Source organism: Paramisgurnus dabryanus, chromosome 19 (assembly GCF_030506205.2).
Source record: "Paramisgurnus dabryanus chromosome 19, PD_genome_1.1, whole genome shotgun sequence".
Lineage (NCBI taxonomy): Eukaryota > Metazoa > Chordata > Actinopteri > Cypriniformes > Cobitidae > Paramisgurnus > Paramisgurnus dabryanus.
This window is the reverse complement of record NC_133355.1, coordinates 13,161,627-13,176,704: the sequence shown is the minus strand read 5'-3', so window position 1 is coordinate 13,176,704 and position 15,078 is coordinate 13,161,627. Positions and strand designations below refer to the sequence as shown.

Here is a 15,078-nt window from a genome sequence, read left to right as displayed (position 1 = left end):
CTGTGCTCTTTTGCATACCTCTACTTTTCTCATGTCTTTCTTTATACCACCTTTATCTTTTTAAAATCTTGCCACTTTTAGAAATAATTTGTTTGCATTTTTTGTATACTGCACACTTTATTTGCATCAACTATACCCATAATAACATTTTCTACGGTTTTCTTTCAATAAGGAAATCTGTTTATTGTTATGAATAACGGCTGAAAGGATTAAAAAAAATCATAACACTGACTGCCTATATGCGCAAGAAAGGTATTATTAAAGTTTTAAATATGTAAAACTAAATAAAGATATCATATGCCCACTGTACAGTATGTAAGCATAGGCCCATGTTTTCTTGTTCGCTCTGCGTGGGTTTAAACGCTATTTTTCTAAAGAATATTTTTTTAACTTTATTGGTGGTGGTTGAGAAGAATTCCTCTTTCCATATGTATAGCATTTTAGCGCAATATACATGTGTCATATTATTGTTCTTAATATATTAAGAACAATAATACTAATATATTTTTACAACATTTTTAACTTTAAAACATGTATTTTTATACCACATGAATCTCTTTAAAATATTAATACTTTTAGAAAAACGGACATAATTATTAATATTATAAACAAACAATGAAACGGTGTCAAAATTCGACAACACAAATAATTAAGATATTCATTGTAAATAGAGTTAAGGGTATTAGGCTCACACTAAATTCTTTGTTGCACTTAGTATAAATGCCCATTGCACGTACAGTCATCCTAATATATGTATGCGCTGTTATGCTGGCAAGAAGGGGTTGACGTCACTTTGCTGTTTTAATAGAAATATTAAATATTCAGCAATGCCCTTATTAACTTCTGGAAACAACCGCAATGACAACGCATATAAAAATGTAGTTTTTTATGCGCCACCTGGTGGATTTTCTGTGAAGCGAAACACATTAAGGGAAAAGGGAAAGTAGCCCCCCCGAAAACACTTGCAGAATTCTGCGTGACTCCGCGAGACGATTTGGCGAATGCCGCGGGAGAAAACGCGCGTTTTTAAAGGCCACATCTGTATGTATGGTCGGGTTGCGTTTTTCGCGCTTTCGTGTGTCTTGTGAATAGTATGCCATACATACCCATTTGCCACTGAACCTGCATTAACGACGACATTGGGGCCTCCAGCCTTAGTCAAACGGGTTGGTATGTATGGTCGGGTTGCGTTTTTCGCGCTTTCGTGTGTCTTGTGAATAGTATGCCATACATACCCGTTTGCCACTGAACCTGCATTAACGACGACAGTGGGGCCTCCAGCCTTAGTCAAACGGGTTGGCACGTATGGTCGGGTTGCGATTTTGGCGCTATCGTAAGTCTTATGAATAGTATGCCATACAGACCCGTTTGCCACTGAACCTGCATTAACGACGACAGTGGGGCCTCTCAGCCTTAGTCAAACGGGTTGGCACGTATGGTCGGGTTGCATTTTTCGCGCTTTCGTGTGTCTTGTGAATAGTATGCCATACATACCCGTTTGCCACTGAACCTGCATTAACGACAACAGTGGGGCTTCCGGCCTTAGTCAAACGGGTTAGCACGTAGGGTCGGGTTGCGATGTTTTTGGTGTTTTCTCCTGGTCCTGTAAATGGTATACAATATAGACCGGTTTGCCACTGAACCTGCATTAACGACGACAGTGGGGATTTAGGCCTTAGTCAAACGGGTCGTCAGGTTTCATTTTCTCTTAAAGATCGGAAGGTGACCCTTATTTACCATATATACCCTCGCATTGGGCCCCCAATTTGCTAAATCCTCAACTGTGGATAATATAATTATGCCGCAATAGTTAGTCTGTCTGGAACTAAGCTGAGTTAAACCACATCACTGTGTGACACTTCAATACATATGAACGGCCGCTACGCTAATACGATTTAGTTTTTCTCTCACTGTCTCGTCCTCGACCCGAGGACAACGAGACAAACAGACCCAGTCCCGGTAGATGTGAAAGTCGGCACACCTCTGATCTACTGGCCGTCCTTCAACGTTATGCCCAGCTGATGCCTGACCAACGATCACCGGCAGAACCGCTTAATCTCCGCTAAATCTCCTTATCCGTTCTCCCAAGGGTTTTTCCCTCCTAGGACTTATTTTTCCTCGGATAAAAGCCCTAGGTTTTTTTTCTCCTAGGGGGTATTTCACCCCGGGGAGGCAGCCTTTTTGGGCTTTACCTAGCTTCCTCTTCTATACGTTGCTTTAGTAATACGTGCACTTATAATATGGAGTCATAGCCGCAGCAAATTTAACCTCTCGACGCGCACTAGCTCGCGGACGGAAGGACGTCAGTTTTTTTTAATGCTGCTAACAATATATATATATAGCCTACTGTGTACAAACAACAATAATAATAACACTACTATACATCGTTTAAAAGGTCTAAGGGTTTAGCATCAGTGTATGGTGTCCGTTTTGAGATTAAATTGCTCTAGTATCATAAATATAGTATTTTATTACAGAAGTCCAGATAACAACATCCATAATATAAACTGACTCCTTACCTTTGTGCTGGTATAAGGAACGCGAATCGAATCCAGTCTGTTTCAGATGTGTGAATAACCCATAAAAACTCTCCAACAAACTACATCAAATGACCATTTTTGTCCACAAATGCGTATAATCCATGAAATATGGATATACTTTCCATTGTTTACATCAGATTTCAGATGCACGTCTTGTAATAGATTATAATATACAATCTGAGGACTATTTACAGCATAACACTTGTATATGAGAGCACACTCGCGTTCAAAACCAGCGCTCAAACATGATTGTACAAGTAGGCGGGAGTATAATACATAATATCCAAACAGCGCTGTCTAATATCGTGACGTCATCTGACTCGCGCGTTCCTCCAATGACTTCATGGAAAATATTGATAGACAGAACGTGTAGCCAATTAGAACACGAATTCAACGATCTTTGTGTGAAGCTTTATTTCCTGGTGTGGATACGGCATTTTATACGCTTATATAAGGATAAACAATAAAAAGAACGAACGTGTATGCATGTAAACAAAAGACTTTTATTTTGTGGCTGACTGGCACTTAGAAAAGGCACTAGTCTTACAAAAACTCTTGCAAGAACCTCATTTTTGGGTCTATTGACTTCAAACGTGAAATATAACTTCTTTAGACTTGTGGCTTTGGCCTCATTGCATTTCTAGGTTTCACACATATATTTATCATTAAGATTTTTAGTGTTAAAAAGATGTTATGCAAAAAAATTTTTATTACAATGTACTTCAGCCTCTCTAACTTTTTTTTTTTTAATCTTAAAATAATTTTGAAACATGGAAAACGAAGCTCAAAGTGTCTTCTATCTAATGATACCACAGTTATGCTTATACTATAAGTTTATACTATGGTTTAGTAAAAACAGCCCTTTTAGTGAAAGTAGGTATTTTCATGGTTTCGGGCCAGAATGGGGGTGCTTTTCAAGAGGTTAACTGCTCATGCTATCATGTATTTTGTTGTGCTATCTGTCGTTTTTCTGTGCTTTTCACTGCTTCTATTTATGTAAAGCTGCTTTGAAACAATTGACTTTTGTGAAAAGCGCTATATAAATAAAATTGAATTGAAAAAAAAAATTTGATTCAAATGCTGTTTACACACTTTTGTTTTTTGAGATCTTCAGCTCACAAACAAAACTTTAATAGCCAGCTTACCCTGTCTAGAAAGGTTCAGTAAATTCACCCCTCATCAGAATATATTGAGCCCATCAGGTCTGTATAGCACTATTCGGACGGGATTAGTTTTCCAAACAACGTTTGAGTTTCAACGTGTCCCCCAGGACGTCTGTGATTTTATGTACCGATTCGGACGGGATTCAAATTCTCAGGCTATTCCAGAGATGGGAGTGTCTGGTTCATGCATTTGGCCGTTGCGAAGAGCACGTGCTCTGGATACGCGTGTTTGTAATGTTTAATATTTTGCTTTAAATGTAAAATTATGACAGAACATGTAATTTATTAATTAAATGTTAACAAAAATAAAATATACAAATCCTACTAAAGTAACGTTAGCCTACGTGTTTTATATAACTGTCTGCTTATAATAAACACAAAGAAATGAAGAAATAATGATTAATAACAATTTATTATCTTTATTAATTAACATTACCATTCCGGAGTTGAACAACATTAAACGGAGTTTAATGTAAAGTTAATGATATTACAGTGGCCAGTCTTAACAGTGTTTGATATTCAGCTCGTCTTGATTTAATTATTTTATTTTGCCGAATGCGAAAAAAACATTCATATCTGAATAAATGGGACTCAGGAAATACAATATACGCGCATTAGTAAGACCTTACGGCAGATCAAGTTGGCCAAAACACGAAATGAACCGCGTTTTCAAAAGATATTGCGGGCAAACACAGACATTTGCATCCGGACGGGATTACATTTCTCAGAGGACCTCTGAGTTCGGCGAAAAACAGTAGGTAAATTGCTCTGGAATTCTTACGGAGGTTGTCAGAGAAAAACACAGACATGGCCGATTCGGACGGGATTAAAAACACAGAGGACCTCTGAGAAGCACGATTTTCTCAGAGGTCCCCCTGTAATACTAATCCCGTCCGAATAGGGCTTATGTGTGTGTTTAAGGGCAGCAGGATGCACCTGTGGTGCTCGGGCCCGAGCTGATGATGGGCAGCTTAAAGCCCCGGTGACATTTAAATGGATCCCTGTTGCTGACAGATTCTTGTCTGACAAATGACGATATAGACGCAGAGCTCCAATGTCGACCTGCTCCTCCCAGAGTCAACAGGACAGCACAGTTAACACCTCTGGTCGCTCATTTCATATATATATCTTGTCTGTTTATTTCTCTCTTCTTTTCTTTTGTCTTTTATCTCTCGTTCTGTTTTATTGGTTGCTTGGCTTATCTTTGTTCTCTCTTTGTCCTTCTTCCTTTGACTCCTCTGCTCTTTGTCCTTTTCTCTTATTTTTATTCTATTCTATTCTCCACATCTCTGTCACTCTTTTCTCTTTCATTCTATTTTTCTTCATCAGTTTCTTTATTCTGTTTAACACAAAAGAAGATATTTTGATAGATCATGAGAAGCATTATTTATAGGAAGCAAGAAAAACAAATACTACAAAAGTCATTGTGTACTGTAAACTGTGTACTTACCAAAAGAAGAAGACGGAAACAATAGGTGCCAAGGTGCTTTGCCCTAAATGAAGTTTACCAAAGCAAGACTTTAACAATAACTTTTTTTAATGAAACGCGTTCATGATACAGCTTTTTCCATGAATAATTTGCTAGTGTTTGTTTGTTGTTTTCCTCTCTGCCATGTGCCCCGAGAACTCTATGGTTCTTCTCTCTCTTTGAATCTCTTCCATGCCCGGTGTTCGTTTCCTCTCAACAGACTTGAAGCCTGAAGCTTTATTAGGCTTCACCCAGTTGTATCTAATTGTTTTTTTTATTTTGAAAAGAAGTACAGTTTTTTCGGTGGTAATTATAATGTTGTTAATTACAGTACGTTTTCTTTTTGCATATGAATCAAATTTTTGATGCTGCATTTGCTCTTTTAAATATTTGAATATTCAACATTTAAATATTTTATTTGAATGAAAGCTTAATTACTTTTGTTTGTTATTCCCTTTTGCATACAGGCCCACCCTCTCCACCCCAAAATCTGGTCTACACCCTCAAACAGTCCACGCTTATCCTGGAATGGTCCGGGCCAAATGACTCCGGAGGTCGGGGGGATCTTACGTACAGCATAGGTTGTCGGCGATGTGTCGGCCCTCCGCGGGCCCCGCAGGTGCAGTGTGAGCCCTGCGGGGCCAGCGTGGGCTTTGTACCGCAGCAGAGCGGCCTGACAGAGCGCACGGTCACCGTGGTGAACCTGCTGCCGAACTCCAACTACTCTTTCAGTGTGGAAGCCCGCAATGGCGTCTCAGAATTGCTTCCCAATAAAAGGTTCTACACCCAGGTCAATGTCTCCACCAGCCTTCCAGGTACCTAAAACAGATTTTTTTTCTGGTAAAGCTTGTCAAGTATTACCGTATGTACCAGGGGTCTCCAACGTGGTGCAAGCAGCACAAAGTCTGTGAGATGCCCGCCAAAGCACATTCTATTAATATTAATTAAGTCTTCATTTTTATATTTATTTATTACATATTTTTTATATTAGCTTGGCTTGGTTAACGTATGTTAACAATACTAAAGCATATCAACAAGTAAAACAAAAAAGTTTTAAGTAGACTACATCAAAAGTAGCCATCCAGATTGTTTCATACATTGTGGTAGTGCTTGCCCACAAAAAGGTTGGAGACCCCTGGTATATACTATATATATATATATGCATGTAATCATTTTGGTAAAGTATTTCTGCACACCGACCTGTCCTGGAATACACCACAGCAGATGTTTTCACTCATGTCTGTCTGATTTGATGGGGATGCTTCTTATAAAGTCAAATTAGGTTGCGACAAAGCAGCTTATGTTCATCTTAGTGCTTCTCCATTTTATTGCTTTTGTGTTACTAATGTTTTTTCCATACTGCCCAGGATTTAATGGGACTCATGTCCCTTTTTAATGAGATCGCCAGTGGTGGTCAGTTACATTTTTTATAAGCAGTTTCATAATGCCATTATTTTGTGAGGGTCATCAAATGTGGAATATGACATTTTTACATTATTCACATTTGTTGAGAAGGTCTTTTAGAGAGACTTGCAATCTTGTGACAGGCGTTTATGTCGACTCTTTTATTTTTTTTAAATAAAAGTAATAAATGCTGTATACATAATTGGAGGTTATAGTAATGTCTCAATTCTCTTCGGTACAATTGCCACTTCTGCTGCATTATACCGCAGTAAAGAGAGCAGTTAATGGCTGAGCAGTATAGCAAAGGGCTGTTTTCAGCAATACGCTCACAGAAGTCATGGAGTTTAGTAAACGTGGGTGTAGTTAACGTGAGGGCAAAAGTGTGAAATTGAAATTAAACATAATTGTGCCTACAAAATTGGGGTGCATGGAAATATATATTGTAGATAAAATAAATAAATTCAAAAAAACATATATATTTAATGCAAAATATTTTCTTTTGGTGGTAGGCAAAGTAATACTCTTAGATACGTTGTGTGGACATGGATTGTATACTGCAAAAATAGACTTTCTTACCTATTATTTTTGTCTTGTTTTCAGTAAAAAATCTAAACATTCTTAAATTAAAGGTCCCGTTCTTTCTGTGTTTTTGAAGCTTTGATTGTGTTTACAGTGTGTAATATAACATGTGTTCGAGTTTTATGTGTAAAAAACACGTTTTTTTCACACAGTTTACTTTCTGTATATTGCTGTTTTCACTGTCCTAAAAACGGGCTGATATCTTTGTTGTTCTATGAAGTCCCTCCTTCAGAAATACGTAACGAGTTCTGATTGTGTAGTTTGTTTAGTGTGCTGTGATTCGATAGCAGCTTAGCTTGCCGTTAGCTTAGCTGGCGAATGACGTATTACTGTGGGCGGAGTTTAGTCAAAAAACTGTTCTAGTGACATCATTAAAGCAGGAAGTAGAAGGCTGTAGTCCAAACCAGCCGTTCGCTGTAGGCTTTGAAAGGTGAATTCTGTTAAAGAAAATATATCACCTGGCAGTGAACTTTGAGCTTTATCATTTTACAGGTATTATTTATGCTAATATAGCAACATAACACACTAACTAGGGATTAAAAAATGGGATCAGAAAGAATGTGACCTTTACACTGCAAAAATTACTTTCTTAGTATTTTTGTCTTGTTTTCAGTACAAATATCTAAAAATTCTTAAATGAAGATGTATTTTCTTGATGCGGAAAATGACCTTAAAAAATAAGTCTAGTTTTTAGACAAAAAATATACAATTTAAGTGAATTTGTGCCTAAAACAAGTTAAAATATCTGCCAATGGGGTGAGAAAAAAAATCTAAAAATAAGTTTAAGTTTTTTTAAACGCTTAATTTAAGAAAATATTTCTCACCCCATTGGCAGATAATTTTGCTTTGTTTTAAGCACAAATTCACTTTTTTTGTCAAATTTTGCAGTGTAAGGGGCTGGACACACCAAAACTTTTAAACGCGGCTGAAAACGCCTTGAGGACGCCGAATGCCAGCTGTTTTTCAGCTGAGTGCCAGCTTTCTTCAGCTGAGCATTTTGGTAGCTCTGATACTTCAGCTGCGAGCCGGTTGGTTGCTGTGGTAATGTCCCGCCCCTCCTCCAATGTGATTGGGCGGCCGTGTGAGAACTGACATTGACGAGCGGAGCTTTTCTCCCAAAGTTGAATCTCTTTCAAGTCTCGACGCTCAGCGCCGGGCGCGGAAAAACCGCTTGCTGCTGGCTTATTTGAAAAACGCTGAGCTTCCATTGGAAACAATTGAAAACATGCGCCGGCCGCGGGCGTAAAAGTTTTGGTGTACACAACCCCTAAGATGTTTTTTCTTGATGAGCAAAATGACAAAAAAAATTTGCTTAAATCAAGCAAAAAAAATCTGCCAATGGAATAAGACAAATTTTCTTGAATTAGGTGTTTTATGAAAAAAGTAAACTTATTTCAAGAAAATCTTTCTTATTCCATTGGCAGATTTTTTTTTTTTTTTGCTTTTTTAAGAACTTATTTACCTAAAGTTTATATTTTTTGTCTAAAAACTAGACTTATTTTCCTTGGGTTATTTTGTTAATTAAGTAAATACATCTTAATTTAAGAATTTGCAGATATTTTTACTGAAAACAAGACAAAAAGAAATAAAATTTGCAGTGTAAAACCAGAAATAACCTACCAATGTGTTATGAAACAATTAGTAACGGGTCATCAGAAATGATCATTAGCTCAATAAAAACAGTAGAACAAAGTCCCTATAGGAAAAATAAAAATGTGGTGTGTGTTGACCTAGCTCACACTTCTTTTCAGTGCTGAATGATTACAAAATGAAGTTGTATAAGAGCAACATCTGGGATGGAGAAGGGCTTTAGTGAACAGCTGGTGAGGTTTGGTGAGGTGGAGTTATGCACGGTCCCACAGACACGTACACTTCTTGCATGTTATGTAAATACCTACAGTGATACATGTTTTGACTTCAGATGTCACTTGATATTATGTTTCTCCTTCTTTATTAAGATAATCTTAATATGTTTATTACAGATCACAAAAATTAAGCATCATTGCTTGCATGTTTATTAACAAAGAAGATTTCTTTAATCAAGTCCTCCGCTTTCCCTCATTTTGCTTTCCATTAGGAGTAAATTGCACAGCGTTTATTTGGCTCTCTGCTCCCATTCCTTTTCATTATTTTATATTCCTCCCAACACCAATTGCTGCCTCTATGCCAAAATTGACTCTCTCTATGTCTCTTACTCTAGTTTATTTCTCTTTCACGCTTTTTCTTATCAAATATAAATTGTTTTCCTCCGAGATTGGCGATCCCCGTGTTTTTATTGTGCTGGAAGTTGTGTGGGTAGCTATAACACAACCCCTTAATTTTTATGTCAGTTGCATATTCTTAATTTTCCTCTCTACTCCTGTTTGGTTCTCAATAAACAGACCATTAATCTTTCTCTCTTTCTCACATACACACTCAAGGTTAACTGAAGCTCTCAAAGCGTTTACACTGATGTACAGTCTCAGAGGCAGCTGTGTTTATGAACTTAGAGTTCTGTGTGATTGCCAACCAACACAAAAGAGATGAATTGACTAGAGAGAGTGAGATCAGTACGGCGTTTAGTGTTTTGTGCGTGTGAGTTATTGGGAGTTGTTTAAGGGAATGGCCCATTGCTGAGCTCTCCATACAAACAAAAAGATGAAGCAGAGCAATTTGCTGGCAACAGAGTGACTGGAAGACATTAATTTCTTGTTTGTTTGCAAAAGACCTGGATGATATATTGAATATTCGTGACACATTTGCGACAATATTGCTGGAGGTATAAGATTAAGCAACACTGAAATATCACCAACCATTATAAAGTCTTTAACCATTCCTCTATATCTGTGTGGCATTTTAAATGTGTTTCATAAAACAAAATTGTTGGATAATATTGCTTTTCATTACTATTTATTCATATGTTTTAAATTGGGAGAATAGGATGGCTGATGGGCAGTATAATGCAGCATATAGTTTTAACGACATTACAGTACATTACATTTATGCATTTGGCAGACAGTTTTATCCAAAGTTATGCAGTGCATTCAGGGGTATTCATTTTATCAGAATGTGTTTTCTCCATGGACTGTAAAAAATATGGACATAGTGTCTGTGATGTCACCCATTGGTTTGTGAAGGTAGGCGTTGCATGCCATCACCATCTTGGCCGCGGGTGAATCACTCGGATAAACGAAAAAGGGAAAGAGTAACATCGGTTTATTATAAACCAGTGTTTATCTGATCTCCTATTGACACTATTCGTATATCCGACTGCATGTCAAAACACCCAAGCGTGCTGCTTCAATATTGCCTCTCTGCTGCATCACTTAACCATGACAGGGTCCACGCAAGCAAAGCGTACGATGAGACCACCGCCCTTTCTGTGTTCTTAAACAATAATTCATAAAAGAGCAGCTGACCTTTATGAATACTGCATTAGTGACTGTGAGGCAGGTCACACTTCCCCCCTCCCACCTACAGTAAACCTGTTAGTGAATCCCTCCCACCCTCCTCTCTTTCTTCCAGTGTGAAATATTAAACTTCCTCTCAGGATACGGGACCATGGTGTCTCCACGCTAGAAAGTGCTTTTGCGGAGCTTTACAGCACACAGTTAACGGTTGGTGGAGTTGGCGGTTAGCCAGGGTGGGTTTAAGACTGCGGGTCGATGAGAAGTACACCCTGACCAAACGGATTTTCCTGTATTTGAGAAGCGGGCTTTGAGACGGACTTTATCGGCCCACCGCAGGCCCGATGGGAGGTTAGGGTTGAGGGGTGGGTGTACTTGACTTTCTTGTGAAAGGAGGGGAAGGAGGTTCCAAAGGTGACAGGATCACCTTCATTGTTGGGTCTCTGGAGACCTTTACAGGTGATTGTACATAAAGGTTTATACACTTTACTGAACCACATTTCTGGCCGCTCTGATTTGAGATTATTCAGATGCTGCAAAGGAAAGCCATTCGATCAAATCCAATTATGCTTTGTTTGGTTTCCAGTTTAACATATGTGCTCTAACATCTGACTGTGCTCGTATCTTAGCAATTTGAGCAATGGCAAATGCTAAGTTTAGGATTAAAACGCAATTTAACTAGACAGCTGTTGTGGCGCTTTTTTGGAAGTCAGATCAACGTGATTTTAGAAGAACGGAAAGACATTTGCAGGCTTTCCACAGCCCCTATGATTTGTAAAGGCTTTTTGTCACCATGGATGAGTCACTTATATTTGTGGAATTCTGGATAAGCAGCCCTGTCAGCTTCAAGTGCTGTCTTCCGATTTTTAAGCTTTTCCATGACACATAGTAATTTCTTCAAGTAACTCATTCAGTGACAGAGGTTCTGAAAACTTAAGGCATACAATTGGTGTAAATGTCACTTTCGAGCCAGCCACGAATGAGACTTGGAAACCCAAACAGAGTGGGCAGATTTGGGGCAGATATGAATTTGGGCAGTTTGGCTTTTGATGGATTGGAGCTCTTAAGCCAAGCCGACGTTTGGCAGTCGGGCAGATTTTGAGCATTGTCTGACTTAATTTTTAAGGTGTGTTCCATACCATCTGCTAATGTCAAGCACCGTCGCCTTTTTTGACCGATTGACTGATGACTGTGTCGAATGGGCGGTGGCTTTTGGAAGTCTGGAAGTCGGATTGTTCTGATAGTCTATTCAGCGCCACACTCAACCAATTTGGCCTCCTTTGTCACAGAGCGCAAAGGATTTTAATTGGTCGCAGCATAACTTTTTTGGCGAGGACGATCTTTTACCACTCTTCGTGGCAATCACGGATGCGTTTGCGAGCTTGTTACGTGGCACACTGAGAGTTAGATGTAGTATTGAGCAGGCAGACGTTCGGCTAGACGTCATCAGATCTTCAGAGCGTTGCAATGAGCTCTATGAGTGATGGGCATACAATTGGTATAAATGTCACTTTGGAGCCAGCCACAAATAAGACCTCCAAACCCAAACAGAGTGGGCAGATTTGGGTCAGATCTGAATTTGGTCAGTTTGGCTTTTGATGGATTGGAGCTCTTAAGCCAAGCCGATGGTTGGCAGTCGGGCCGATTTTGAGCATCGTCTGACTTGATTTTTAAGGTGTGTTCCAGCACCATCTGCTAATGTCAATCACTGTCACCTTTTTTTGACCAATGACTGTGTCAAATGGGCGGTGGCTTTTGGAAGTCTGGAAGTCAGATCATTCTGATAGTCTAGTCAGCGCCACACTCAACCAATTTGGCCTCCTTTGTCACAGAGCGAAAAGGACTTTAATTGGTCGCAGCATAACATATTTGGCTAGCGCAAGCTTTTTCCACTCTTTGTGGCAATCACGAATACGCGGGCGAGCTTGTTACGCGGCACGCTGAGAGTTAGATGTAGTATTGAACATGCAGACGCTCGGCTAGACATCCTCAGATCTTCAGAGCTTTACAATGAGCTCTGAGTAATAGGCATACAATTGGTGTAAATGTCACTTTTGAGCCAGCCACGAATAAAACCTCGAAACCCAAACAGAGTAGGCAGATTTGGGTCAGATATGAATTTGGGCAGTTTGGCTTTTGATGGATTGGAGCTCTTAAGCCAAGCCGATGGTTGGCAGTCAGGCAGATTTTGAGCATCGTCTGACTTAATTTTTAAGGTGTATTCCGCACCATCTGCTAATGTCAATCACCGTCGCCTTTTTTTGACCTATGACTGTGACGAATCGCGGTGGCTTTTGGAAGTCTGGATGTCGGACCGTTCTGATAGTCTAGTCAGCGCCACACTCAACCAATTTGGCCTCCTTTGTCACAGAGCGCAAATGATTTTAATTGGTCGCAGCATAACTTTTTTGGCGAGGACGATCTTTTACCACTCTTTGTGGCAATCACAAATGCGCTGGTGATCTTGTTACGCGGCACGCTGAGAGTTAGATGTGGTATTGAACATGCAGACGCTCAGCTAGACATCCTCAGATCTTCAGAGCGTTGCAATGCGCTCTATGAGTGATGGGCATACAGTTGATGTAAATGTCACTTTTGAGCCAGCCACAAATGAGACCTTGAAACCCAAACAGAGTGGGCAAATTTGGGTCAGATCTGAATTTGGGCAGTTTGGCTTTTGATGGATTGGAACTCTAAAGCCTGGTACACCAAGCCGACGGTGGGCAGTTGGGCAGTTTTGAGCATCATCTGACTCAATTTTTAAGGTGTGTTCCATACCATCTGCTAATGTCAATCACTGACGCCTATTTTTGAACAATTTATTGTGTCAAATCGGCGGTGGCTTTTGGAAGTCTGGAAGTCAGATCGTTCTGATAGTCTAGTCAGCGCCACACTCAACCAATTTGGCCTCCTTTGTCACAGAACGCCTAGGATTTTAATTGGTCGCAGGGTAACATCTTTGGTGAGGGCGAGCTTTTACCACTCTTTGTGGCAATCAAAAATGCGCTGGCGAGCTTGTTACGCGGCACGCTGAGAGTTAGATGTGGTATTGAACATGCAGACGCTCAGCTAGACATCCTCAGATCTTCAGAGCGTTGCAATGAGCTATATGAGTGATGGGCATATAGTTGATGTAAATGTCACTTTTGAGCCAGCCACAAATGAGACCTTGAAAACCAAACAGAGTGGGCAGATTTGGGTCAGATCTGAATTTGGGCAGTTTGGCTTTTGATGGATTGGAGCTCTTAAGCCAAGCCGATGGTTGGCAGTCGTTCAGATTTTGAGCATTGTTTGACTTAATTTTTAAGGTGTGTTTCATACCATCTGCTAATGTCAATCACTGACGCCTTGTTTGACCTATGACTGTGATGAATCGGCTTTTGGAAGTCTGGATGTCGGACCGTTCTGATAGTCTAGTCAGCGCCACACTCAACCAATTTGGCCTCCTTTGTCACAGAGCGCAAAGGATTTTAATTGGTCGCAGCATAACTTTTTTGGCGAGGACGATCTTTTACCACTCTTTGTGGCAATCACAAATGCGCTGGTGATCTTGTTACGCGGCACGCTGAGAGTTAGATGTGTTATTGAACATGCAGACGCTCAGCTAGACATCCTCAGATCTTCAGAGCGTTGTAATGAGCTCTATGAGTGATGGGCATACAGTTGATGTAAATGTCACTTTTGAGCCAGCCACGAATGAGACCTCGAAACCCAAACAGAGTGGCCAGATTTGGGTCAGATCTGAATTTGGGCAGTTTGGCTTTTGATGGATTGGAACTATTAAGCCTGGTACACCAAGCCGACGGTGGGCAGTCGGGCAGTTTTGAGCATCATCTGACTCAATGTTTAAGGTGTGTTACATACCATCTGCTAATGTCAATCACCAACGCCTATTTTTGACCAATTTACTGTGTCAAATCGGCTTTGGCTTTTGGAAGTCTGGAAGTCGGATCGTTCTGATAGTCTTTTCAACGACACACTGGCCTCCTTTGTCACAGAGTGCAAAGGATTTTAATTGGTCGCAGTGTAACATCTTTGCCGAGGGCAAGCTTTTTCCACTCTTTGTGGCAATCAGGGATTCGTTCGTGAGCTTGTTACGTGGCAAGCTAAGAGTTAGATGTGGTATTGAGCATGCAGACGCTCAGATCTTCAGAATGTTGCAATGAGCTATATTAGTGATGGGCATACAATTGGTGTAAATTTCATTTTCGAGCCAGCCACGAATGAGACCTTGAAACCCAAACAGAGTGGGCAGATTTGGGTCAGAAAACTTTAAAGTTGTGCAGTTTGGATTTTGATGGATTGGAGCTCTTAAGCCAAGACGATGGTTGGCAGTCGGGCAGATTTTGAGCATCTTCTTACTTAATTTTAAAGGTGTGTTCCACGCATCAATCACCGTCGCCTTTTTTGACTAATGACTCTGTCAAATCGGCGGTGGCTTTTGGAAGTCTGGAAGTCGTATTGTTCTGATAGTCTGTTGGGCATAGTCAACCAGCAAGCAAACGACGAAGTCAAAAGGGATCGCTCATCTCATTTTA

The 15,078-nt window shown here is 39.9% G+C and overlaps 1 protein-coding gene across 2 annotated transcripts in view; it reads left to right on the top strand.

The window, feature by feature from the left end:
• LOC135779425 (ephrin type-A receptor 7) overlaps window positions 1-15,078 on the top strand; it is a 172,599-nt gene that overhangs the window by 115,023 nt on the left and 42,498 nt on the right. For both annotated transcript variants that reach the window (XM_065290149.2, XM_065290143.2), the window contains exon 5: window positions 5,639-5,986. In XM_065290149.2, coding sequence (XP_065146221.1) covers window positions 5,639-5,986 — 348 coding nt within the window. The remainder of the gene's footprint in view (window positions 1-5,638; window positions 5,987-15,078) is intronic.